This window comes from Myxocyprinus asiaticus, chromosome 6 (assembly GCF_019703515.2).
Source record: "Myxocyprinus asiaticus isolate MX2 ecotype Aquarium Trade chromosome 6, UBuf_Myxa_2, whole genome shotgun sequence".
Lineage (NCBI taxonomy): Eukaryota > Metazoa > Chordata > Actinopteri > Cypriniformes > Catostomidae > Myxocyprinus > Myxocyprinus asiaticus.
In genome coordinates this window covers 7,602,937-7,629,730 of record NC_059349.1, presented here as the reverse complement: position 1 = coordinate 7,629,730, position 26,794 = coordinate 7,602,937, and the positions used below count along the sequence as shown (strand labels likewise).

Sequence of the window (26,794 nt, the reverse complement as noted above, 5' to 3'; positions counted from 1 at the left end):
CTATAACAGTCTACCGGCATTGTTTGGTTTCATTTTCAAAATTAAACAATTGCCACCCCAAAAGCATTACGAACAGCGGTTTTACAGCAGTGGTGTCGCATTCTAATTGGCTCTCAAGTGTTTCGTGACCGTTTGCGACTGCAGTATTCTGCTATGTATATGTTTAATTAAATATGACAGCGCTGTTACGGAGTGCATCAGAAGATTTATAGCGATTATTATTTAAAATGTTACTCTCTACCTCATGCAATGCTGTCAGGGAGCACATCGGATGCAGTGCATCGCCCTTTGGACTACTTTTGTACTGAATTTTGCCATTCTTCTGAATAATTTATTGTGATTATAGGGTTAAGGGACCTAAAATATCTATAAAACAGTAATAATGTATAAAGATATTTATAATCGTTTCGTGTATTCAAATATATTTGTAATGGATTTGTCAATATTTTATGTTTTTAAAGCTGTAAATACGTAAAATTTTTTGTTTTAGATGCTTTCAAATGTCCATATTGCTCGTTTTAGTGTCTATCTAAACATACAAACATGTACGTTTAAATGTTACAAATAATAACCTTCAAATAGCTATGTATATTAATGAGATCAGACTGCATATTCACAACAACTTCACAATACTGCAGCGCTTGCTGACATGAATGAAACGTGCTATAAATGTTCCATTGCAGGGCCGGATCTATGGGGGTGCTGGGGTGGGCCTAACCCTAACACAATGCGCTTGAGTGGATATGCGTAGAAAGAAGACACACCCGCAACATGTGCAAGTATGCGCAAACACAAGTATTGTTCTGTGCATGGCAAGTTTTTGAGGTAAATCCAAAGAGACAAACTTTAATACTTCACATAACACAGTGATGTCTTCTCGAGTTATTACCAAGTTACAGTGGTAAACAGCTGCCGCTTGTACTCACGTTGATAACATAATCAGACCTCGGACCCAAATAACATGATGTGAACACAGACCAGCGTGGGCAGCGAAAGGAAACGAACTCGGATTCGGTCCAAGCAATCGAACCAAGCGTGAAAGCACCCTTAATCTACAACTGAATGTACTTTGATATAACTTGTGTTGCATGCAGTTGTGCTTCAATGGTCAGTGTATCCTTTGAATTTAAAGCGTCTCATAAATGCTATTGCATTTTGTGATGTGCGTTTGAAAAGAGCTGTTTACTTAACACGTCTTTGGCCCTGCCTGACGGTCATTGTGTTGTCTGCCTGGGCAGAGCTCACGTAGAGGCAGCTCTCGGTGAAACGATACTGGTTCCCTACCCTCCCATCATACTCCTCCTGTGGCTCCTGAGGGGCCATACGTGTGAGAGTACGTGGAGGATTTGTCACCGGTGCAAGCCTCGCCTGCCACTATTTCAAGAGTCTTCGCCCCGAGTACACCCGTGATGACCAGACCCCACTATCAGTGTGCATGGTGCAATCACGTTCTACAGTTGCGATATTTGGTGTGACCACCTTTGCCTTCAAAACAGGCAAGGTACATCTGGACACAGTTTTTCTTGGTTGTTGACAGGATGTTCTAAGCCTCTAGGAGAATTCACCACAGTTCTTCTATCTACTGTATATCATGTGGAATTATAAACTAAAAAGAAATGGCCTCAAAATTAATTTCTTTGTTTTTTTTTTAATCTGTCATCCAATCTTGTATATATTGATATATTTTCAGTGTTTCCCATAGGATTTTGTGAGACTGTGGTGAGTGGACCTCGGACCCTCTAGGGGGGTCAGGGGGCATACTCCCCCATAAGAAAATTTTGTACATTTAAAAGTTAAATGCATCAATCTGGTGCACTTTGAGAGCAAAATTAAGAGGCTAGATCTACGAAGAACTTTGTGCTCTAGTAGTAATTTAATCATAACACATTGGTTGTATAGAATATATGAATGGTGATGACACAGCAAAAAAGTCACACCCACAAAGCATAAACCAGACGGAGTTTAATGCAGTTCACAAATGGTCAACACACAAAATCTACTACAGCATACATTTGAGCCAGGGCTCGACATTAAGCATTGTCATGTGCTTGTCCTCTGGACAAGTAAATAGGTCATTCACTTGTCCGAGTAAAAAAAGTTACTTGTCCGGAGAGAAAAAAGGACATTTAAGTTACATGCTCAAGTAACATGTCAAAGTTTATGTTGTATATTTTTCTAAAATTATGACCGATGCCCAACCTAATAGTGTACCTTCAACTCAATTCTCTGCGACAGAAATGTAAACTGCACTGGGTAGGTGTCACGTATTCCCTGTGTTTTTGCTTAGACTTTTATTTTGAAATTTAGTTCCCCGTTCCTGTTAAATTTGTAGTCCTTTGTAGTTTCTTTTTATGATTGGTTTTCCCCTGATTGTTTTCCCCAGCTGTTCCTCGTTTCCATGTTTGCCCATTTGTATTTAAGCCCTTGTTTCCCCTGGTTCCTTTGTCAGACTTTACATGTGTTGTCATGTTCTGTGCTTGGTTTCCCGTGTTTTGTTTTTTACATTCTGAGTTTCTTTGTTTATCCTTTTGTTAATAAAGCTGCGTTTAGTTCCTCATTCCTCGTCTGCCTTGTCACAGTAGGGGAGGAGGCTATTGTCATATGGTAATTTTTTATGATACGTATGGTAGTCAAATAAAGAAAAGCCTCCATCACCATAATTTACAGCAGGGGTGATCATACATCTATGGAATGAGATCTACTTTTTCATCATATTATTGCAGCAAGATCTACCATGTACAATATAGGCTATACATTATCACAGTACCAAAATTTCAGTAGTCTGTTGTGAAATTTGACGATTCTCAATACCAGCTTCAAAACCACAACAAATAATAACACTAATATGTTTATTATGGAATTAAGTAATTATTCAAGACTAGTAAACAGTCAGTAATAAAATAAAAAACAGCAATGAATAGAAATAGATTAAAAATAATAGAAAAATACAAATTAAGAAAATTCAGTGCTTTTTTAATAGCTTTAAAAGTATTTAACAGCAGTATCAAGTATTCCAAGTAAACATGCAGAATGAAATGCAACATAAAACTACTACTGGTCTTCACTGTATGATTATAATTCATGAATATACTTTAAGATACTAAAGTTTCCTGTCAAGAGCAGTGAGGGTTTTCTTATGGTTGTTTGATTATTTTAATGACACACTACGCTACTTGGCAGCAGGCCTATTAGCTTACATTTATACATACAAGTCCGACATTTTAATACAGATCTGCTTTTTTCTCAGCCGTTTACGTTCACTTTAGACATCACTCTCTGCATTTTGGCGGAATATTAAAGTGTATTTGACTGTTCAGGTGTGCATTAGCACAACCTTTTTCTGTTCAGCACACACACATACGACGCCTGTCATTCAAACAGGGCGGAGCTGTTACTAGATTGCTGGCGAATTATAAAATTACATGCTCTGGATTAACAACAGAATAAAAATACACAAAAACGCAGTCCTAGGCTATCACAAATATATATGGTTATTTTTTGTGTTATTGATGTTTTTATCAGTCTGATTGTCTGATCAGACAAGTAAAATCCACTTGGACAAGCGTTAATGTCAAGCCCTGTGAGCCATCAAAGAAATGAAGCAAAAGTGGTTGCCTGTGTTGAACTTGCTCCTCAGATGCTAAAAACAGTTACGTTGTCAGAGCCGCTGGTAATAACATTAACGTTGGATAATTGGTACCTGTCTCTGTCTGTCTGTCTGTCTGTCTGTCTGTGTATGCGTGCGTGCGTGTATGCGGGGTGGGGGTGAGACTGACTGACTGGGAGTGAGAGATGCTTTGCCGAAGCAAGGGCGCAAACACAACGTTAGACGTCTTTTATGTTATTATGAGAAGTGTAAAAATATTTTTGGTTCATTCTGGGTGGGCCACCACAGTCTACGTAATTAATAGAAAACACTGTATTTTATTATATTCAATTAACCATGCCTAGTTTATAAGGGGTTTGTGTGTTTGACATTGTTGTATCAGGAGTTTCAGGAGCAAGGAACGACTAGCCAGGAGAGCCAGGGTTGCAACAGTCTTGATCTTTATTGAGCTTCACAGACAGAGTGCAGAACAGCAACTGAACTTCCTGTATCAGTAGAGCCCTATATAGCTATATGTGCTTAGAGTGTGGCCAGCAGAGGGCCTGAAGGGATTCCTGCTAGGTGGTTCTCTACTTACTTAACTAGTTTCTAACATTGTGCCTATTTACCCTTAACTGGAATAATATTAATAGTAATCAGAGGTAATGATCAACAATATTTAGATGGGCTGACCAACACTGTTGTTCTAAATAATAAATATATTTAGTCCCTAGTGTCTAGATACACTTAGTTAATGCCAAATAGTTAGCCAGAAAGTTAAGGTCCCAAATGACATGCCCAATGCTCCATTAATGCTGAGTCTCGAGTGTGTACTAACTCTGATTGCACATTTGAGGTAACATTGATTTCAGAATGTCAAAATAAAACCAAATTCAACAATTTCACAAAGGCTCTTTGCATCCCCAGTGAGTTGTACCCTCTGAATCCAGATATCTTGGTACTCGGCTTACACAGTGATCTACCATCGACAGTGCAAACTGCTTCTTAACAAGCACTAGGTAAAGTCAGGTTTACTTTCATTGGTTCATTGCTCCGCAATGTGTATGAAAGGAAATGAGGTTCCCTCAGGAAACTACAGTGCAATATTTAACATATATAGCAGACAAGCTGATCTATATCTGCATGACAGACTACAGCAGCAACAGTAAATTACAAACAATAAACTAGACTCAGTAATACAGCATTTGCATGACAGTAGATACAGATTCTTTGACTCCCCCAAGCACGAATCTAGTGAAACCAAGGAGTTTTGGGGTGGAACAGGTAAGTTCTACTGCAGCACTAAAACAAGAGTTTGAAACTTATGTGCTGCTTTTAAAAGGAATTAACCTTCCGATCTGAAAATTTGAATACACGCACATATATACACATCAGGGTATGAAATTAGGAGCCGCCACTAAATTTGCTCATCTACCCGCCACTGTGGCGGACAACCTATAAAAATAAAACCTATAAAAAGAAATTCCGTTAGACACAAAGACGTGCATTTGAAAAAGCACAATTGATTATATTGTGAAGAACAGACAAAAGAAAAACCATCGATGCGCGTGTCTGATTCGTTGTGTGTTTAGAGGTTTTATTTGCGCTTTGGCACTCACACGCACAGCGCAAGAGTGTCTCGCGGAACACGAGCATATGACGAGTTCTCACTTTTTCTTGTCTGTCAGTTATTTAATAACAATTTGCAAGAAGAGTGTCATCTATGAGAATGCTGCATATGATCATCATCTCAGGATGCAATGATATTGGGACTACAGGTCAATTGTCATATGCGTCATAATTCTGTACCACCTCAGAAATGGTTCTTGATCAAGACGTTTCTCTACTTTGCAAAATGTTGCAGAATTATTGTGTAGTGAATTACAATAATTATACTGTAATCAGTGCAGAAATTTTTACTTGCAAGCACACGTATGTATTTTTCTTTATAACGGCAATCATTTATATAATAAATCCTTAAGTCCTAGGCTTGCCAAGGACATGTGAGTCTTGAAATTATGTTGACCACTGCTTGGTAACAATGACAATCTATAAATTAGTTTCTACCATGGTCTATTTGGCCAGAATATCCTACAGTTATAAAAACTTTACAACGTTTGACCTTATCAGACTAGCAATCATTGTTGCAAAATTATTAATATGACAATAATAATAGCCTGGTATTATATGTTATATTTTATATTCTAAAGCAACATTGTTAAAATGTTGCCACACATACAGTATATATATATATATATATATATATATATATATATATATATATATATATATATATATACACACACACACACACACACACAGACACTTTATTAGGAACACCTGCACACTCACATATTCATGCGATTAATGCATAACATCATGCATATATGAGTCAGGACCATTCAGTTAATGTTAACATCAACCATCAGAATGGGGAAAAAAATGTGACAATTGTAATGAGCAGAATAACATCTCAGAATGCACAACATGTCGAACCTTGAGGTGGATGAACTACAACAGCAGAAGACCATGTCGGGTTCCACTTCTATCAGCCAAGAACAGAAAGCTGAGGCTGCAGTGGGCACAGGCTCAACAAATCTGGACAGTTAAAGACTGGAAAACATAGCCTGATCAGATGAATCTCACACACTGTAGCCTCAGCTTCCTGTTCTTGGCTGACAGAAGTGGAACCTGAAGTGGTCTTCTGCTGTTGTAGCCCAGGTTTGACGTGTTGTGCATTCCGAGATGCTATTCTGCTCAATACAATTGTACAGAGTTATCTGAGTTACCGAAGCCTTTCTGTCAGCTCAAACCAGTCTGGTCATTCAATTCGTAAATAATAAAGATGGGTTAATGTAATTATGTTTTAACAAAATGAGCTTATACTTCATCTCACAGATATAACTTTTGATTTGTCAATGATACGCACAGACATCAAGACTCAGCATACAAAATGCAACAATGGTGACGTCAACAGATACATTTTTAGTTTCATGCCGCAATGCATTGTGGGTGTCCACATGGAACAAAACTCAACATTGGCACCCAAAATGCACTGCAGCATGAGCCTGTAAATGAGTTTGTTGATCATCACCGTTGTTGCGTTTTGTATGCTGAGTCTTGATGTCTGCGTGTCTTACTGACAGCTCAAATAATGATATACTTAAAAGACAGTAACTGCTCAACTTGTCACAATAACACTGCAGCAACTCATCTTTATTACCACATTTAATCTGAATTTAAAAATGATTTTTCGCAAATCATATAAAAATGCCAAATTATTTTTTGTTTTAAGTCTTAGTAAGACATACTTTAGCTCAACTACATTTTTTTTTTTTCCCATCACGATGCATTATTGTTGTTCTCTTGAACAATATTGCACTGGCTGGAAAGAATTTGTTGTATAATGAAATAAAGTTCAATTGTCTAACCAAAGTGAACACTAATCACCATAATGGTGACTTCAAATGAAATAAAGTGACATCAGCAACACTAAATAGAGACATACCTCTATTAAAAATAACTCTTGTACACAGGTTTTGTTAACAGCAGGTGTCATCACTAAATGACTGATCAATCATCACTCAGAGAGTGAACATACTTTATTTAAAGCTACACTATATAAACAATTTTTGTTAAAAAAATTAAATGTTAGAGAGTGCAACAAAAATCTTCCAAACCATGTATTTACTTTATCCAAATACACTTTGATAAACCCATAATAATGATATTATATTATAAATATATTAGAGCTGTCGGAACGGATTTCGCAGGAAATTGCATACATACATCATTCGCCCGCCTGTGCGTGTTGACGTTATATCCGTACACAGAGAAAATAAGATCCGGTTAGTGTAGCGCATGTGTGGGAGTAGCTAAAGCTGAAAATCTGTTGTCACGATGAACGAGAAAAATTGACCATGGATCAATCAAAATGGCAAACCTCTGGGGAATCACCGGTTGTAAAAACAAATAAACCCCGAGTCCACAAGCAAAAAGGGAAAGTGACAGAGTCCGTACTAAAACCCGAATCAACATCGGCTTGGCTTTTCAGAGGTGGCGACAACTGAAAGGATTTAAAAGCGACCCAGAGATGGCTTTTTTCTTACTCAACAGGTAAGATATTTTACTGATAATGTATAGTTGTGTAATCGCACACACACACACACACACACACACGTCTGTGTGTGTGTGTGTGTGTGTGTGTGTAGTGAAATACAATAATTATACTGTAATCGGTGCAGAACTTTTCACTTGCTAGCACACGTGTGTATTTTTCTTTATAATGGCAATCATTTATATAATAAATCCTTTAGTCCTAGGCTTGCCAATGACATGTGAGTCTTGAAATGATGTTGACCACTGCTTGGTAACAATGACAACCTATAAATTTGTTACTACCGTGGTCTATTTGGCCAGAATGTCCTGCAGTTATAAAAAAATGTACAACGTTTGACCTCATCAGACTAGCAATCATTGTGTCTAATGTTAACAAACGTTTCCTAACTTTTGTAACGTAATTTATTTTAAAACACCAATGTTTCCAATAAGTCAAAACAACAGCATAAGATATGGCACATATCTGCTCGGAAGACATGTTTTCGGATATCTGTCTTTTCCGTTCTTTCATTATTTATTTGTCCATTCGCTCTGATAAGATGTCCTGTATTAATGTGTACACCGGTGCATCGAACCACATTCATCCGCGCAGAGGAGCAGAGCCGTAGCACAACCAAAATAATGTCCTTCCGCAAGACGCATGCAGTTTTATTTTTTAACCGCTAGATGGCCAAAAATTACATAGTGTAGCTTTAATTATCCCTTTGGGGCAATTCAACATTCAAAGCAACACAGAATAGATTCAACACTGTTCAGTGTTAGTTTTTAACACTCTTGTAGAGTGGATTCATGGAGATGCCAAGGAGTGTTAATTTAACACCGGGGATTTTGCTGTGTGTGTGCTATGTTAATACTACATTGTGGGGACCAAATGTCCCCACAAGGATAGTAAAACCTGAATCACCTACCTTGTGGGGCCCAGCCAACGGTCCCCATGAGGGAAAAGGCTTATTAAACATACTAAACGATGTTTTTTTAGGTTTAGGTTTAGGGGTAGGGTTAGGGTATAGAAATTATTGTTAGCTCTATATAAAATCCATAAAATGCATGGAAGTCTATGGAGACTCCCCAAAATTATATAAATACAAGTTTGTGTGTGTGTGTGTGTGTGTGTGTGTGTGTGAGAGAGAGAGAGAGAGAGAGAAAAATCAAAGTGACTGGTAAAAAATCTAAAAAAAATCTAGTGGCAGTTAAAATTGCATTCACCCACCACTGTGGCTGGTGGGCAACAATGTTAATTTCATACCCTGATATACATGCATATGAACTTGACGGATCTTCTTCAGTGTGTCTGATATCAACATGCAGTGATACAAATGAGAAGCATGCTCACCTGAATCTCAGATAATACAGGTACTCCACTAAAATAACTGAGAATTCTGCCCGAAATATTGCACTTCTGCTTATATTAAATTCAAGTGTAATAGTTGGGAGAACTGGTGTGCCGATATTTTGTCTTCTTTTTGTTCTTATAGCTTTTTGCACCTTACTATCATGCACGGGAGAGAGAGAGAGAGAGAGCGAGAGAGAGTGTAGCCACATAGCTGGTTAAAATGAAAAAGGGATGAACTAGGTTTAAATTTTGCTCTCATTTCTTTTTATCTGTCAAAATGATGGAGAGCATTTGGAATTATCCCCTCAATGTTGTATGGTCAAGCTGATGGCCTCCACAGCTGTCATTCCTCTGGGTTTGTTACACATGAGGCCTCTCCAGTACTGGGTCATCTCAAGAGTGCAACTCCATGTGGCTACGCAGTCGCTTACGTCTCCTTGTGATGTACTAATGTGTTACTGCGCTCGCAATTTGGAGAACGGCCTCACTCTATCAGAAGGATGTGGTCAAAAAAACCTAAAAAGCACTAATTAAGCTTCTGATCCAGCTAATGCGATTGCGTATTCTCAAATAAACAGACACGCATTGTCTCTATCAAAAAGGTGATTGGCTTTTAACTGTATTCCAGTCCTACAAGTCGTCACAGTGTGACAGTTTTTCCCATTCCTATGTATAGGAATGACTCATCTCATCATAATGTCTCTGAAAATATAGGCATATTGCAATGACCAAAATAATCTTTCTTCCAAGATTCTCAAGATGAAGTTTGCTCACTGTGACAACTTTGGGCAATTATTTTTTAAATGTCTCCGTAGAGTACTTGATGAGCTGAAAATCCTCCCACATTGGGTGCAGTCATATGTCTTCTCTCCAGTATGCACTTTCTCATGTGTTATCAGTAGTCTTGGATGAGCAAAACTCTTTTCACAATGTGAACACTTGTAAGGTTTTTCTCCTGTATGAACTCTTTGGTGCTGTTTCAAGGTGCTAATTCGGACAAAGGCTTTACCACACTCCGATGACACATGAGCTTTCACACCAGCATGTATTTTCTGGTGTTGTTTAAAATTGGCTAGCTCTGAAAAACTCCTTTCACAACAAGAACACATGTAAGGCTTCTCATTACCATGAATTTTCAAGTGTGTTTTTAGGTGTGTAGAACAGACAAATTTTTTAACACAATGATCACAGTTAAATGGCCTTTCTCCAGAGTGACAGTGATGTAATTTCTCTCCTGAATGATATTTCATATGGGCTTTCAGGGTTGTTTTATTTGTGAAACTCTTCGCACACTGAAGACATGTAAAAGGCTTCTCGCCAGTGTGAATTCTTATGTGAATTATAAGACTTTTTTTATGTTTGAAACTCTTTCCACACTGAAGACATGTGAAATACTTCTCACCAGTGTGGATTCTTATGTGAGTTTTAAGGCTTCTTTCATGTTTGAAACTCTTTACACACTGAGGGCATGTGAAAGGCCTCTCTCTAGTGTGAATTCTCACGTGATCTTTAAGCGCATTTGTGTATGTGAAACTCATTCCACACTGAAGGCATGTGAAAGGCTTCTCGCCAGTGTGAATTCTTATGTGAGTTTTAAGGCTTCTTTTATGTTTGAAACTCTTTCCACACTGAGGGCATGTGAAAGGCCTCTCTCTAGTGTGAATTCTCATGTGATCCTTAAGGGCATTTTTGTGTGAGAAACTCCTTCCACATTGAAGGCATGGAAAAGGCTTTTCTCCAGTATGTGTTCTTATGTGGATATTAAGGCTTCCCTTTAGTGAGAAACTCTTTCCACACTGAAGGCATATGTATGGGGTCTCTCCAGTGTGAATTCTCAAATGATCCTGAAGACTTGTTTTGTGTGTGAAACTCTTTCCACACTGAAAGCATGTGAATGGCTTTTCTCCAGTATGAGTTCTTATGTGGACATTAAGGCTTCCTTTTTGAGCAAAACTCTTTCCACACTGATGGCAGGTGAAAGAATTTGCAGTTTTTGTTCTTTGAGTTCTTTTATGTGAGAATTTATTTTCAGTCTGTGAGCCACTAAACAATTCTTCACAGATTAAGAAATCGTCAGGTTTCTGATACTGATGTTTCTTCTCCACTTCATTCAGTTCTTGACTTTCCTCTTTCACTTCCATCAGCTCTAAAATGAAAATATTAAAGTCAAAAATTAATATATAAGGTATTGGATTTATGTTTCATCTGTCAAAGCATTTCTAACTGTTTTTTAAGTAGAAACACTATGCAGCTACTCTATTAAGGAATCTTAAGGGAGTGGTTGGGAGGAACAGCCTGCCCGATCTGAACCCGAGTGGTGTTTTGTTTTTGGACTTCTGTGCTAGTCATGGATTGGCCATAACAAACACCATGTTCGAACATAAGATTGTTCATAAGAGTACTGGGTACCAGAGCACCTTATGTCAAAGGTCGATGATCAACTTTATTGTTGTATCATCAGACCTGCGGCTGTATGTTTTGGACACGAGTAAAGAGAGGAGCAAAGCTTTCAACTGATCACCACCTGGTTGTGAGTTGGATAAGATGGTGGGGGAGGCTGCCGGAATTGTGAGGGTGAATCAGTAATGATTCAGTAAAGGGGGGGGTCTGAATGGAGTCTGAATGGGCCCTGTTTAAGGCCACCATTGCAGAAGCGGCTGGTTGGAGATGTAGCTTGAAGGCTGTTGGTGCTTGTCATGGCAGCAACCCAAGAACCCGTTGGTGGACATCAGCGGTGAAGGAATCCGTAAGGCTGAAGGAGGAAGCCTTTTGGGACTGGTTAGCCAATGGGACTCCTGATTCAGCTGATTGGTACCGGCAGGCCAGAAGGACTGTGGCTTTGGTAGTTGCGGAAGCAAAAACTCGGTGTAGGAGGAGTTTGGGGAGGTCATGGAGAAGGACTTTTATTTGGTCTCAAAGACGTTCTGGCAAACTGTCAGATGGCTAAGGCAGGGGAGGAAGGGCTTTGTCCAGGTTGTAGTTAACTGGGTTGGAGAATTGCTAACCTCGCCTGGCAATATAGTCTGGTGGTTGAAAGAGCACTTTGAGGAACTTCTGAACCAGACTGACCTGTCGTCTGTTGTGGAGGCAGGGACGGAGCACTCGGGGTAGTCTTGGCCCATTTCTCTGGCTGAAGTCACTGAGGTAGTTCTGAAGTGGCAAGGTGCCAGGAGTGGATAAGATTCAACCCGAGATGCTTAAGGCCCTGGATGTTGTAGGGCTGTCATGGCTGACATGCATTTTCAGCATTGCATGGAAGTTGTGGACAGTGCCTGGGGATTGGCAAACGGGCGCTGTGGTTCCCATTTTTTAAAAAGGGTGACCGGAGGGTGTGTTCCAATTATAGAGGAATCACACTTTTCAGACTACCTGGGAAAGCCTATACCAGAGTGCTGAAAAGAAGACTCCGACCAATTGTCGAACCTCAGCTAGAGGAGGATCAATGCAGATTCTCTCCTGGTCGTGGAATGGTGGATCGGTTCATTACACTGGTGAGGACCCTAGAGGGGGCATGGTAGTTTGCTTATCCAGTCTACACGTGTTTTGTGGACTTGGAGAAAGTTTATGACTGCGTCCCCCGGGGTTGTCTTGTGGGGGGCGCAAAGGGTGTATGAGGTACCGGAGCCGTTAATGCATGCCATCTGGTCCCTGTACAACCGGTGTAAGAGCTGTATCCGCATTCTTGGCAGTAAGACAAGTTTGTTCCCAGTGAGTGTTGGACTCCGCCAAGGCTGTCCCTTGTCACCAATCCCGTTTGTGATATTCTTGGACAGGATTTCAAGGTGCAGCCGAGAATTGGAGTGTGTCCAGTTTGGGGGCCTCAAGGTTGCATCTCTGCTATTTGCGGATGATGTTGTCCTGATGGCACTGTCAGGCTGCGACCTCCAGCGTGCACTGGGGTGGTTTGCGGTTGGGATGAGGATCAACACCTCCAAATATGAAGCCATGATTCTGTGGTGGAAAAGGGTGGATTTTACCCTCCAGGTAGAGAGTGAACTGATAGGTGGATCAGTGCAGTGGCGGCAGTAATGCAGTCGTTGTACCAGACCGTAGTGGTGAAGAGGGAGCAGAGTCTGCGAGCGAATCTTTCAATTTACTATGTTCCAGCCCTCACCTGTGTTCTTGAGCTTTAGGTAGTAAACAAAAGAATAAGATTGCAGATACAAGTGGACGAAATGAGCTTTTTTCGCAGTGTGGCAGAGCTCCGACATTCAGGAAGGCTTGGAGTTGGGACACTGCTCCACCGTGTTGAAAGTAGCCAGTTGAGGTGGTTCGGGTATCTGGTCAGGATGCCACCTGGATGCCTTCCTAGAGTGTTGTTCCTGGCATGTCTAACTTGGGGGGGGGGGGGATTTGATTCATAGCGTGGAATTTTTAACTTTAAAGGCACTTTAACTTTGAAATACACCGGGGACTCTTATTTCGAAATGTTTGTGCTTCACACCTCCCAGCTGCTCATTCAAACAAATAAGGGATATAAAATGTGCACTCCAACAATAATCTACAATGTATTACAATATAAACAATTAAAAGTAAACATTGTCATATTTAATTAACACTACATCATCATCAACAGTTGAACACTTGTCATAAATTTCCGATATGGCCTAATGATTGCGAACTACTCTGCAACAGCTGAAAACACAACAGTGCCGCGTTTTCACTCTGAAGGACGCAGCGCATGCATTTAATTAAATCTTATTCTATTTAAGTTTGATAATCACATTGTCATATCGCATTTTCTGTCTTTTCACCCCCAAATTTAAGACCTCTTTACATAAATATTAAGACATTTGTTGTATCATTCAAGATATTTAAGGCTTTTTATTACCTTAAATTTGGGAAAACTGAATTTAAGACATTTTAAGACTTTAAGGATCCGCAGGAACCCGTTTAACAAACACTTAGTCTGTATGCAGTTAAGAGTATGAGTTCATGAGAATCTGATGGTCTTTCATCATGAACATCTTGGACAGGCTTAAAAATGTGCACTACCATATCCATATGTATCTGACTTTGAGGAACAATTGGGGACTCGTTTGCCAACAGAAACACAATCTTTAAAATTTGTTTGAGTTTATAATTCCACATTATGTTTGATTGAAATATGGATAGATGGTTGAAGCCTTTCAAATGAAGCACAATTATCAGTTTTTTAACTAACAAATAGCAGCACACATCTAACCATTCAAATAATTCTGGGTGTATCTGCTCCAGTCTCTCACATATAACAAACTATTTAAGAATATCATAAATTAAATTGATAAACTACACTAAATTGGTGCCTTCTGCACCTTCTTAGTTTAATAATTTTAAACCATGACTTGCACTGCACATAAATAACTAATATTGGCATTATATTCATGATGTTAGCCAGAGAGGAACTGGCCCCCAGAGTGAGCCTGGTTTCTCCCAAGGTTATTTTTCTCCATTAACCAACATCTTATGGAGTTTTGTGTTCCTTGCCACAGTCGCCTTCAGGTTGCCCACTGGGTTTCTAAATACAACTATTATTTAATTACTTATTTTTATACATTATTTTTATATTTCAAACTACACAATGATGACTCTAAGACTTCATAGATATTACGGTTTCATTTTCTGTTAATGCATGATTTTCTGTAAAGCTGCTTTGAAATGATGTGTGTTGTGAAAGGCGCTATACAAATAAAAATGACTTGACTTCTACCCGAGACAGCTGGGATAGGCTCCAGTACTACCCACAATCCTACATAGGACAAGCGGCTTTAGAAGATGGATGGATGGATACTAAAACTGCGACTAAATCTGCTGCAGGATAGCGAGTAAACAAAGAGGCACGGCCGTTAGGAGATTTGGACGCCTTTTAAATTTAAATTCATAAACACTGGGTCACATAAACAGGAACCTGACCCACACTATGTTATTAATTTGCAACCTACAACCACCAACCTCAGAGAAGAAAGCATGCAACATATAAATGTTTTAAAGGATCTTTGATTAAAAGAATAGTTCACCCAAAATTAAAATGACTCACCCTGTGTCATTGTAAATCTGTATGACCTTATGTCTTTCGAACAGCACAAAAGAAGCAAGTCAGAATGTCTGATCTTTTTCATACAATGAAAGTAAAAGAGACAGAAGCTGCAGAGCTCCAAAAACACAATTTGTGCATTATTGCAATCATCTAAACAGAAATACAAGTCCTTGATTGCTGAAAAGTGAGCTCCCCTCCTGCCTGCGATTGATCATGTGACAGGGATCGGATGACCTATCAATGACAAGAACAAATACACCTCATTCCTACACCCCGTAATGCTTTGCGCGAAATGTGGGAGGTACTTCTGCTAAGAAGTAAACACAGTTGTAGTTGCATTGTATGTTCATTCGTTTTTCAATTACGGTGTTGATTATTCATTCATACTTCAAGATGTGTGAGCACAGCCTGACGGAGCTTAATAAGAACAATATACGGATAGCCGTTCCATCTTTAATAGAGGTTTGGGAGGACGATTTAAAGAAGTGGCCTCAGGATGTATGTAGAGCCACGAACCGCACGTTATCCCTGAGCTCTGTCGATCTTGAACGTCTGTTTCTCAAACCATTTGTAACATTTGCTGTAACACAATGCTATCTACTGGATTTTTGAAGAAAAACGGGTATTGTAATTAATGCACATCGTCACAGTATTAAGATGTACTTCAGGTGATCCCATCACATGTGGTCAGGCGAGATACATCACTGTTGGTCGAACAAATGCATCTCCTGTGAGCACTCGTGACATATAGCATCACTACATAATAAATTAATCAAGCAGAAAAATGTCAGAAAAAAAAAGCATTGAAAAATGGCGCACTAGGTACAGCTCAAATTTAATCTACTGTAAGTGCACACGAAGACACTGAAAAAGATCGGTAAAGATCTCGTACATGTATATGCAAGCTATTTTTCAATTTTTCCAATAGGACAGTTATTTCCTTTTAAAGACGTGTCACTAGAGTCAAGAACAGTTTAAACTCTTGATTTAGCGCAGCGGTTCATTGACGGATAAGGAGTGGCACTTCGCTGCATCCCGTACGTTGTTTACAGCGTTTCAAATGTGTATTTGTCTGCCTCCATATGTGTTTTATGTGATTCGATCATAAAAGGTTTTGCATCCCATTTACACCTGTACATAGTGCTGATCACTTGTCATCAGATCTTCTGAATCAAATCCTAATGGCATCTAAAAACGGGGTCTAAATGACTGCTGCCTACATTAGTGAATGCTACAGAACGACTTCCGGCGGAAGTTCATCCCATATCCGTTTCCCCAGTAAGACCCCCAGGAATAAGGTGGATAACTTTCGGCATCATAACATTTATATGACGCGGCAAGTCTAGAGCATCTGTACCTAAACACGAATGTCAAAGCAAATGAAATCTGAATTCTTATAAACATAGAAAGCCACCAGAACACATTTAACTGAATAATATTAGCTTTATTTTCCTGACACAAAAATTAATTTTGAAAAGAACATACTGATTTAAACAATTTCACTATCGCTCAATACAATACACTTTAGATAGAACGGGTTAATATCAATATCATTGACAATGTTGTCTGTGATAAGTACTTTAAATTTAAAATGCTTTTGTAAGGAGAACAAAATCTTGTGTGCAAGACGACTAAACTTTTGTTTCAAAAGGTAACATTTTACGTACATTGGGCAGAACTAATTTAAGTTCAAATCAAACAGATTTAATTTTTTTAAGTTGTCTATAAGAAAAAAAATGTACAAACTTATTTTAGTAAAATTCACTGACAAAAAACAAGTTATTACTACTTACAAATATATTCAGAATTACATAAACGTTCACCAATAGTCATGTTCACTTACTAAAAACTTCAAGCTTTAAGTCAGTACCACTTAAGTTTTTTTAGTCAGGTAAACACTGTGAAATTGAGTTCACCTGGCTCAAAATATTTTTGTTAGTAAAGCCCTAGGGTTTAAAGTGCAGCCAGGCAGGTATTTCAGATGAGCAGGTAAGAATTTTCATTTTGTGATAGGAAAGAGTGTTTGATTTTATACACAGTACAAATACTTAAATATAAATTAATATGCATACCATACTTGTTAATTTTAACTGTAATTATGCACTGTGTAAAGTGTTGTAATGAAAGATAATCTTTTGAGCATATATGCTTGGGAACTTTAATATAGTACAAGGATGAGCTGATGGCTGACATGGTATTGGCCTATACTGTATATGTTACTGATGCAGTCATGAGGATGCAGGAAAAATTACACTTACATTATTTCCCAGTGTTTAGAGAAAGATAATTATTGTAATAGTACGAACTCAGAAAGACAGAGAAGCTGAGAGAAATTAGGTAATGACACTGCATATGTTACAAAGTGTACTAAAAACAAATCACAGGAAACCATGCAAAACTTAATTAAACCTTTGACACCAGGTATATATTTGTGGAAAGAAGAGGAGATGAGAGTATTTCACCATATGTGCAAAGGGCCGCTCATTTAAAGGTGGTTGTTAATGCAATTTCACACAAAAAGGTCTTCCTGCAGTTTTCCGCCAAAATAAAAGCTTGAGGGTTTAATCAGAAATATTACTTTCATAATAATAATAATAATATATTTGTGGAAAGAAGAGGAGATGAGAGTATTTCACCATATGTGCAAAGGGCCGCTCATTTAAAGGTGGTTGTTAATGCAGTTTCACACAAAAAGGTGTGAAATATATATATATATATATATATATATATATATATATAATTTCTTTTTTTTTTTTTTTCATGGATAGGGAAATATGCTGCTTTGAGAAGAGGAGGTGGTGACCGCTATCTCCTGTAATGCTAGCTGCAGCTGCTGAAAAGCGAAGAAAAAAAGGCTTCTAACATGCTCCTCCCGAACCTCTGTTAATTAACTCCATTTCAGTAGTTCGTATGTTAATGTAATCTTGTGTTGAAGCAGGAAACGTATTTGGCTTGCTGTCCGTATACTGGAGGTCTCGGAGCTCGAGACTCGACTCGAGTCCTGATTACCCCCAAAAAGGTGTTAAGATGAAAGAACAGACCATGACTATGGCAGGAAGTGTTTAGGACAGCAAGCCAGCAACAATTCTATTTGGCAAATTGGCTTGGCGGATGCTTCTGAATTGTTTTTACCCAAAAAAAAAAATTTGTACAGAGGGAGTGCTTTAAGCATTTGTTTGAAGGTGCGTTCTTGTACGATTGCTGGTAGAGAGGGCTAAGCTGAGATTCGAACGAGAGACCACCACTTGTCATAGAAGTGGGTGGGCTCACGGTATGTGAACAGGGAAGGTGAAAATGAGAGTTGGCTCGTGCTCTGTTCGAAAGGGAGGGCTCAAACTGCGATTCAAATGGGAGAATGTTCTGAGAGAGAGAGGTTTAGCTCACGGCGTTTGAACGGATAAGCCCAGCAAGCAGTCGAACGGGGAAGGTGAGAATGAGGGTTGGCTCGCACTGTGTTCGAAAGGGAGGGCTCACACTGCAATTCGAATGGGAGACTGCTCTATACAGAGAGAACGCTCATGGCATTCGAGCGGGTAAGCCCAGCAAGCAGTCGAATGAGGAAAGTGAGCACTAGTTGGTCATGCTGCGTTCGAAAGGGAGACTGCTCTATAGAGAGAGAGTGCTCAAGGCATTCGAACCGGTAAGCCCAGCAAGCAGTCGAACGGGGAGAATGAGAACGAGAGTGAGTTTGCACTGCGCTCGAAATGGAGGGCTCACACTGCGATTCGAAGGGGAGACTGTTCCATAGAGAGAGAGCGCTCGTGGCATTCGAACGGGTAAGCCCAGCAAGCAATCAAATGGTGAGAAGGCTCGCGCTGTGTTCGAAAGTGAGGGCTCACACTACGATTCGAATGGGAGACTGCTCTATAGAGAGAGAGTTCTCACGGCATTCAGACGGGTAAGCCCAGCAAGCAGTCGAACGGGAAGAATGAGAACGAGAGTTGGCTCGTGTTGTGTTCGAAAGCGAGGGCTCACACTGCGATTTAAACGGGAGACTGCTCCATAGAGAGGGAGCGTTCACGGTATTTGAATGGGTAAGCCCAGCAAGCAATCAAACGGGGAAAGTGAGAACGAGAGGAATGGGGCTTGTTTGTGGGGGTAGCCTCACTCAATAGACTTAACATAGTTGCAGACCAGGTACACCCCTTCATGGCAATGATATTCCCTGATGGCAGTGGCCTCTTTCAGCAGAAAAATGCACCCTGCCGCTCTGCACATATTGTTCGGGAAAGGTTTGAGGAACATGATGAAGAGTTCAAGGTATTAATTTGGCCTCCAAATTCCCCAAATCTCAATCTGATTGAGCATCTGTGGAATGTGCTCAACCAACAAGTCCGATCCACGGCAGCTTCACATCGCAACTTACAGGACTTGAAGGATCTGCTTCTAATGTCCTTCAGGGGTCTTGTAGAGTCCATGCCTCGGCAGGTCGGTGCTGTTTTGGCGGCATCAGATAATGTTTTGGCTCAGTGTATATCAAGATATAGCTTTTTCTTTCAGAAAATATATATATTTTTTATTAAATATCCATGTGATGGGGTGGGCGATAAGCAAAAAATTATAAATCAATATTCTTAAAAGTTTTGGTTGATAAAGATATACATGAAGATAAAGGCATATAGCCTACATTTAAAGGAGAGAAAAGAGATTAAAACAATGTCCAAAATAGTCTAATGGCACACCAGTCATGTCCACTGCAATAATAAAAAAAAAAAACTCTCAATCAATAAATAATTATTAAAATGGTAATTTTTATATTTTATTTTATACGCATAGTTTTTCAATCTAAGCAAAAACAACAACAAAAATGTTTTTCTGGAGCAAACCCCTCCATCAGGTATTTGTTTTAAATTTAGCATTCCAATGGACACTGCATACATTTTTGGCAGCTATATAGCCTACTAGATATAAATGCACGGTTGACTAAGGTGTCATTTATTTAATAATTCCTGAGGGAATTTACTCAGTGCAATCAGTTCTGTGTTTGCGGAGGTAAAGATGCAGGTAGGAAAGCTTGACGGCATCAACAACACTATAAAGAGCAGCGGGGCTTTAGCGGAGGGTCCATTTCACACCATGGAGAACGCAGCATTTTATTAATAAGCTCTTCCTCATTTTCTTTTGGAATGTAAAGTGAGAACCTGAGGTGCGCTCTCATGCAGATACAGGTCAGGAGCTTCAGTTAATGTTCACATCAACCATCAGAATAGAGAAAAATGTGATCACAATGATTTGGACCATGGCATGATTGTTGGTGCCAGATGGGCTGTTTCAGTATTTCTGTAACTGCTGATCTCCTGGGATTTTCATGAACAACAGTCTCTAAAATTTACTCTGAATGGTACCAAAAACAAAAAACATCCAGTGAGGGACAGTTCTGTGGATGGAAATGCCTTGTTGATGAGAGAGGTCCACAGAAAATGGCCAGACTGGTTTGAACAGACAACTCTATATAATTTTGGTGAGAAGAATAGCATCTCAGAATGCTATTCTGAGACGCAGATTGGAGCTGTTTTGGCGGCACGAGGGGGACCTACACAATATTAGGCAGGTGGTTTTAAAGTTGTGGCTGATTGGTGTAAATACTGCAAAGTTGCACCCCTCCCCCCGTCCCGGTTTAACACTCAAAAAATCTGCTCACCTTACCTATAACGTGATGGGTGAATGACATGAGAAGTAGGTCAGTGGTGTCGTACAGAGATATATTTAATGACTTTGTGTTGTCTCTTGGAGTTTCATGAGCACAGAGGCATATCAGTGTTAAGTAGAATCTTGTGTATTTATGAATGAAGCAGTCTTGTTTTAAAATCTCCCCGCTCTGCTTCCAGTTGTTTTGACATCCCCTGAACACTTTAAAATACTCATTATAACTTTTGACAACTCTACAATCTGTAAATCCACTTCGCTAGCTAATTACACTTTGACATCAACACCATAGATATCTATATATGTCTCACGCGTTTCACACTAGGGTCATGCAAAAACATCGATTTTTTGCTTGATCATGATTTTCATTGTAACGATCCCAATGTCGATTCTTAAAATCCCAAATCACTTTTTTTATTCTATACGCAACTCTCTGCAATGAGTGTAAATTATTTGCATATGCGACTAAAAATGTCTGTGAAATATTTGCGATTAGCCGATGGCTGGTAATATTTTCAGATTTCATTTATCACTGTTTGAGTAGTGTGGTGGCAAAGAAGTTCAGCACCGAGATCTTGTCACTCGAATCATGCTATTGTGATATTTAGAATCGTGACGTATATCGCAGTACGTATTGTATCATGAGGTGGTTGCCGATAACCAGCCATAATAGTGATATGATTATATGGCTTACAGGAAAAATCTCACATTGTGGCATCCGTAGTATTACACAGAAGAAAGTCATACGGGTGAGGAATAACATGAGGGTGAGTAAATGACAAATGACATTTTTGGGTGAACTACTTCTTTTATGCTCCTCAGCAGTCAATAAATAAAAATCAAGAATGGGCACCAACCTCTTTGTTCCTCAGTATCTTCATTCTTCAGGCTGAATGGTTCTGAAATACTGACGTCTTCACTCTCCTCTTTAATCTCCTCTTTAACAAACTCCATCTTCAGTAGCATGTAATGCAGATTTCATTCTAAGGGTCAGAGAGAGGGTGGAAAGTTATGATGATATGGTGTAAAAAAAAAAAAAACATTATAAGGGGACCCAAATCAGGGCTCGACATCAACGCTTCTCCAGGACAAGTAGAATTTTGAACGGGCAAGTTAGAGAGAATTTTACTTGTCTGACTGGACAATTAGCCTGATTATAACCTCAATAACGAATGTTAGCTCAATAACGCGGGATTGCGGGAATTGAGCGCAATTTTAATCATTACCGCAAGTTTCACTTTCAAAATGCGGGCAATTCCCTCTATCTCATCGCCCTCTCTCCCTCTCGCCTCCACTCGTAGTACAGCGTTCAGCAGCTTGTGAGTGCGAGCAGTGGGGAAGTACATATTTACTGAACTTTACAATTTACATATATATATATAAACAGGTATAAACCTGTTAATTGGACATGAGAATGGTGTTGTACCATGTCGATAAAACTTTTGCTCCAGTATATAATCAACAAGAGATCTCATTTTGTCTCGTCACATCGTGGCACTCCCTCATAATACAGCAAAAACGCTTTGTGTAATAATACCGTCTGTAGAATGGAGAGAAACGCTTAAAACAGACTTATGCACCCGTTACACCTCATCTTTCTAGAGCTCCAAATGTATGTATCCAAAGTATTTTCTCAGCCATGTGAATCAGCCAATTTTAATAAGTAATTTCAAGTTCAATAACAATATACATTATAATAATATTAATACTTTAACATTAATAAATTACACACACTGAAAACATTATCTATCTTTAATATGCATATCCATTTTGAATATACAACATAACTGATTTAGCAGCAAGGTTCTCTCAGGATTTTATCTGTTAACATTTTCAATGCATTTTGTCAATATAAAACAGCCATTTTTAAAGCAACTGGTGATAATTGACTTGTACTCTCCAAGAGATGATTTACTCAAAAATGAAAATTGGGTAACACTTTACAAAAAGGTTCCATTTGTTAACGACAGTTAACTACATCAGTTTACATAAACTAACAAACAAAAAAAAAAATCATTTATTAATCTTGGTTAATGTTAATTCCAACATACAGCATATTAATACATTTTCATACATTAAAATAAAAAGTTGTATATGTTAACATTAGTTCATGCACTATGAACTAACAATGAACAATTGTATTTTTTTTTAGTAACTAACATTATCTAAGATTGATAAATGCTGTAAAACATTGCTCATTGTTAGTTCATGATAGCTAACGCATTATCTAATGTTAATAAAACTTATTGTAAAGTGTTACAAAAAATTCTGTCATCATTACTCGCCTTTATGTTGTTCCAAACCGGTCTGACTTTCTATCTTCTCTGGAACTCAAAAGGAGATGTTAGGGAGAATGTTAGTTTCAGTCTCAGTTCACTTTTATTTTATGGAAGAAAAAAAAAAAGATGCAGTGACAGCGAATAGCGACCGTGACTAACATTCTGCCAAAAATCTAATTTTGTGTTCCTCAGAAGAGAGAAATTCATACAGGTTTGAGGGTGAGTAATGATTTACCATCTTTCTGCACTGTGTTCTTAATCCCTATTAGGTGTAAATGATGATTATGGAGGCTTTTCATTTTTCTTTCTTACGTCCTTTCTTTTGTTTTTGTCTCCGTACAAGTAACTTTTTTACTTGGACAAGTGAATGACCAATTTATTTGTCCAAAGGACAAGCACGTGACAATGCTTAATGTCAAGCCCTGCACAAATGAAGGTAATCATTCAAAGTTAAATCATTCAGACTTTCACATCACATGCTCTTTTTGATGATATGAGTCCCATCTTTATCAAATCAATGACATATGTTTAATCTCACACCTAGAAAATCTCGTTTATTGAGGAAATCGATAGGTTAAGTGCACCGTTTATGCTCACTTTCAACTTTGAAGTGAAATAAAATAAAAAGAAACCCTAATTTCTTTATGCATTTTTAATATAAAAATAAGTCTAATTTATAACTTGAGTTTTATTTTCATTTCAAGCTAATCAGATGAGCCAAAATGTAGCGACCACACAAGTGGGAGAAAAACTTTGGTGTGAAGAGACACTGCAAATTAATAAACATATTTTATCCATTTCCAATCAACTATTTGGTCATTATGCACAATTTACCAAATTTTAAGAGATTCATGATTTGATCTATGCATGTAATGAAATATCAGTTTGACAATAAATACCCTTTATTGTGAAATTGAATTTTGTTTTATTTTTTATTATCTATTTCATTACATACAACTCATTAATAAACCATAAAATGTTTTTCCTCATATAGTTTTGTTTTTTGTAAATTAGCATCTCTTTTAGGTGGGCTTTAATGGAAGACTAGAACAAAATTGTGCATGATGAGTTTGAATGAGAAAAGACAATTATTTTTGTACATGAGCAGATATCTTTTTGTGATGTTTTACTTCAGTGAATATATTTTAAATCCAGATGTCTTTTCTAACTGTCCCACATCATATGATCTCCTTCAAGCCACATAAGTGTTTTTAAATGGGACATGTCTTGTTAAACACATTTCACTGTAACTACGAGTACACATGCACATAAACGAGGAAACACTCACCAATTTCTACTTTCAGCAACTTATCTTCTTTTGTTTGATCAGATATTCTACCTCCTTAGACAGAATCCAATTAAAAAACGACGTTTCTTAATTTCTTTTTACAACAACAACAACAACAACAAAAAAGCACCTAGATCTCCAAATGCAGGACAATAAAAGAAAGCACTAATCAATTGCACTAAAATCTCCCAACAACAGACTGAAGATCCGTGGCGCACACTTATGACATCACTATATGATTCTTCTTGGTTAATGTTTGTTCACTTCTTAAGAGCCTTACCGCCATCTACTGTTCACACTTACAGCCTCTTCTTTGGTCGTTCTGCGGGCAAAACGTTAAAAGAGAGGGGGAAAAGTTGTGAAAATTACATGATAGCACACGTACATCCCCCAGACCCACATCAATAATGGCAACATGGACAGATTCAAGTAAAAATATTAGAGGTAAAAAGTGATTTTTTTTCAGTTGTATGCACCACTGAATGCTTGCAAGTCAGACTGTCTGACACCATTCATTCTTGGGTCATGTAAAGAGGTAACTCCAGTTATAAAGTTGTCTATTAATATATTCAGTTCTTATAGAAGACAACAATTTGTTCGATATCACAAGAGGGGGAGTCAACCAGAGTAGTCTTTCCTGAGTGAGAAATGGCAGGTTCTAAAAAGGGCAATCATTCGGAGGGGGAAGGGGCAAGGGAAAGAGGAACCAGCCAAAGTGCGTGGATTTTTGTCTGTGGTTTAAGACATTTTCTTTTGAATGGCTCGTTAAATGCATTTTGTGCTATAAATAACAAAGAAGACAGAGGGAGGGGTCATGACATGAGGAATACAATTTTCCTCGATCTTTTGACATTGGTCATTCATTCAGCTTTTAAAAACGCGTCTAATTCTGCTGATGACACTGACTGGGGAAAACACATGTAGTCCTGTGTGTAAACTAACACGGAAGCGTCTCTGCTTTGGCCTGTTGAAGCAGCCCAACATCACCGTGTATTGTATTACATTTGTGTATTCAGAAGATTTCAGTGTAAATTGCTTGTGAAACAGTCACAATATGATTCAAGCTTTGCAAAGCAACTGTTATTGAAAGATGGGGCTGTTAAAACTGGACTATTGGACAGTATAGTAACCAATTTCAATCATGAATATTTCATATGTCATGATTGTTTGATAGTTTATGCTGTGCTTGAGTGAACAGTTAATATATTCAGATGAAATGTGTTTGGTGAAATGTAGTGTGGAGTTTGTTCATTTTCTTCGGATTGCATTTCAAATGTCTGTATTAGAAGGGCTGCACGATGTTAGCCAATCACAACAGTGGGCGTTTACACTGAAGCCTAAAGGGCCAGAGAGCTTAAAGCCAAGCGTTTCAGACAGAGGGCCAGAGTCAGGGTGGAAAATTATTATATATGACTAAATTATGACTGTTTTGGTGCAAAAAAAAAAAAAAAAAAACTTTACTAACATTATAAGTGGACTTCAGGGAAGATAATAAAATTAGGAACCTTATAAAAGCGGTTTTATTCTACATGGAGTCTGCCATGTTAGAATCACATGACCAGCTGAATACTACTTGCTTAATCTCAGTAACCACCCTATTATTGGACACTTTCACTCATGGATTAAATTAATCATGGCTGACTGTGAGTACTAAATGTCTGCAATGGCATCTGTTACTGAAAATTATTATGTTTGAATAATGCTGCATCCAGTGTTGTGTGTAATGCATTACTAAGTAATGAATTACTGTATTTAAATTACTTTTCATTGAAAAAGAAAAGTAAGGGATTTTTCAATAATTTAATTACAGTTACTTCTGATGTAATTTAAATACTGTATAGACTATAGAACAATTCTATATAAAACAATAGTGAATTTAAAATAGAAATGTTACGTCTAATGTTAAAATGTATGCTTTCTAATTTAATGCAGCCCCCTTAAATTCTTTGGCCAGGTCATGAATAATTTATTTGATTTTAGATTATTTATTTGAAAGAATTAAAAGAACAATTTCATGTCTATCTTTATATTTTTCATCTGGTCGAGGTTGAAAAGGGTTTTAGAAAGTAATGCAATTACTTTTCATACAGAGTAATTAGTACAGTAATCTAATTACACTGTAGAAGATGTAATTAGTAGTTAGTAATTAATTACTCTTTTAGAATAACTTACCCAACACTGGCTGCATTCATGCCCATAGGTGTCAGTGTTAGTCCAAGATGACAATTTCAAAAAATTGTGCACCTGTGACACACAAAGTATGTGCACATTTGTGTAATTTGTTTTAAATGCTTATTGCTTGTGATATTCAAATGTGATAAAATATGTTTATCATTTATGTGAATTTATTTTTTTAGAATAATTTGAGAAAATAGCAAAATGTGCAAAAACTCATGTTTTCTGAGTGTGGGGGACTTTTATTATTACGTTTTCATGTTTGGTGAGGGATTTCGGGAGATCATGGGTGAAGCAGCGCTACTGCACATGTCTCCTCGTAACGATTGAAGAGCTTAGATGAACAGATAGC

General features: G+C 38.2%; 1 protein-coding gene across 6 annotated transcripts in view; it reads right to left on the bottom strand.

The window, feature by feature from the left end:
- The window catches only part of LOC127442883 (gastrula zinc finger protein XlCGF57.1-like), an 85,337-nt gene that overhangs the window by 9,684 nt on the left and 48,859 nt on the right, over window positions 1-26,794 (bottom strand). Inside the window, exons 1-4 of one of the 6 annotated variants that reach the window (XM_051701174.1) lie at window positions 24,268-24,487; window positions 22,986-23,024; window positions 21,558-21,683; window positions 6,720-11,184 (exon numbers count right to left, since the gene is read on the bottom strand). The exons of 1 other annotated variant lie outside the window; for it this stretch is intronic. In XM_051701174.1, the coding sequence (XP_051557134.1) occupies window positions 9,809-11,184; window positions 21,558-21,666 (1,485 nt within the window). In that variant the 5' untranslated portion in view covers window positions 21,667-21,683; window positions 22,986-23,024; window positions 24,268-24,487 and the 3' untranslated portion in view covers window positions 6,720-9,808. Of the gene's footprint in view, window positions 1-6,719; window positions 11,185-21,557; window positions 21,684-22,985; window positions 23,025-24,267; window positions 24,488-26,794 lie in introns of those variants that run through there. 4 more of the 6 variants (XM_051701173.1, XM_051701176.1, XM_051701175.1 and 1 more) reach the window with 4 other exon arrangements.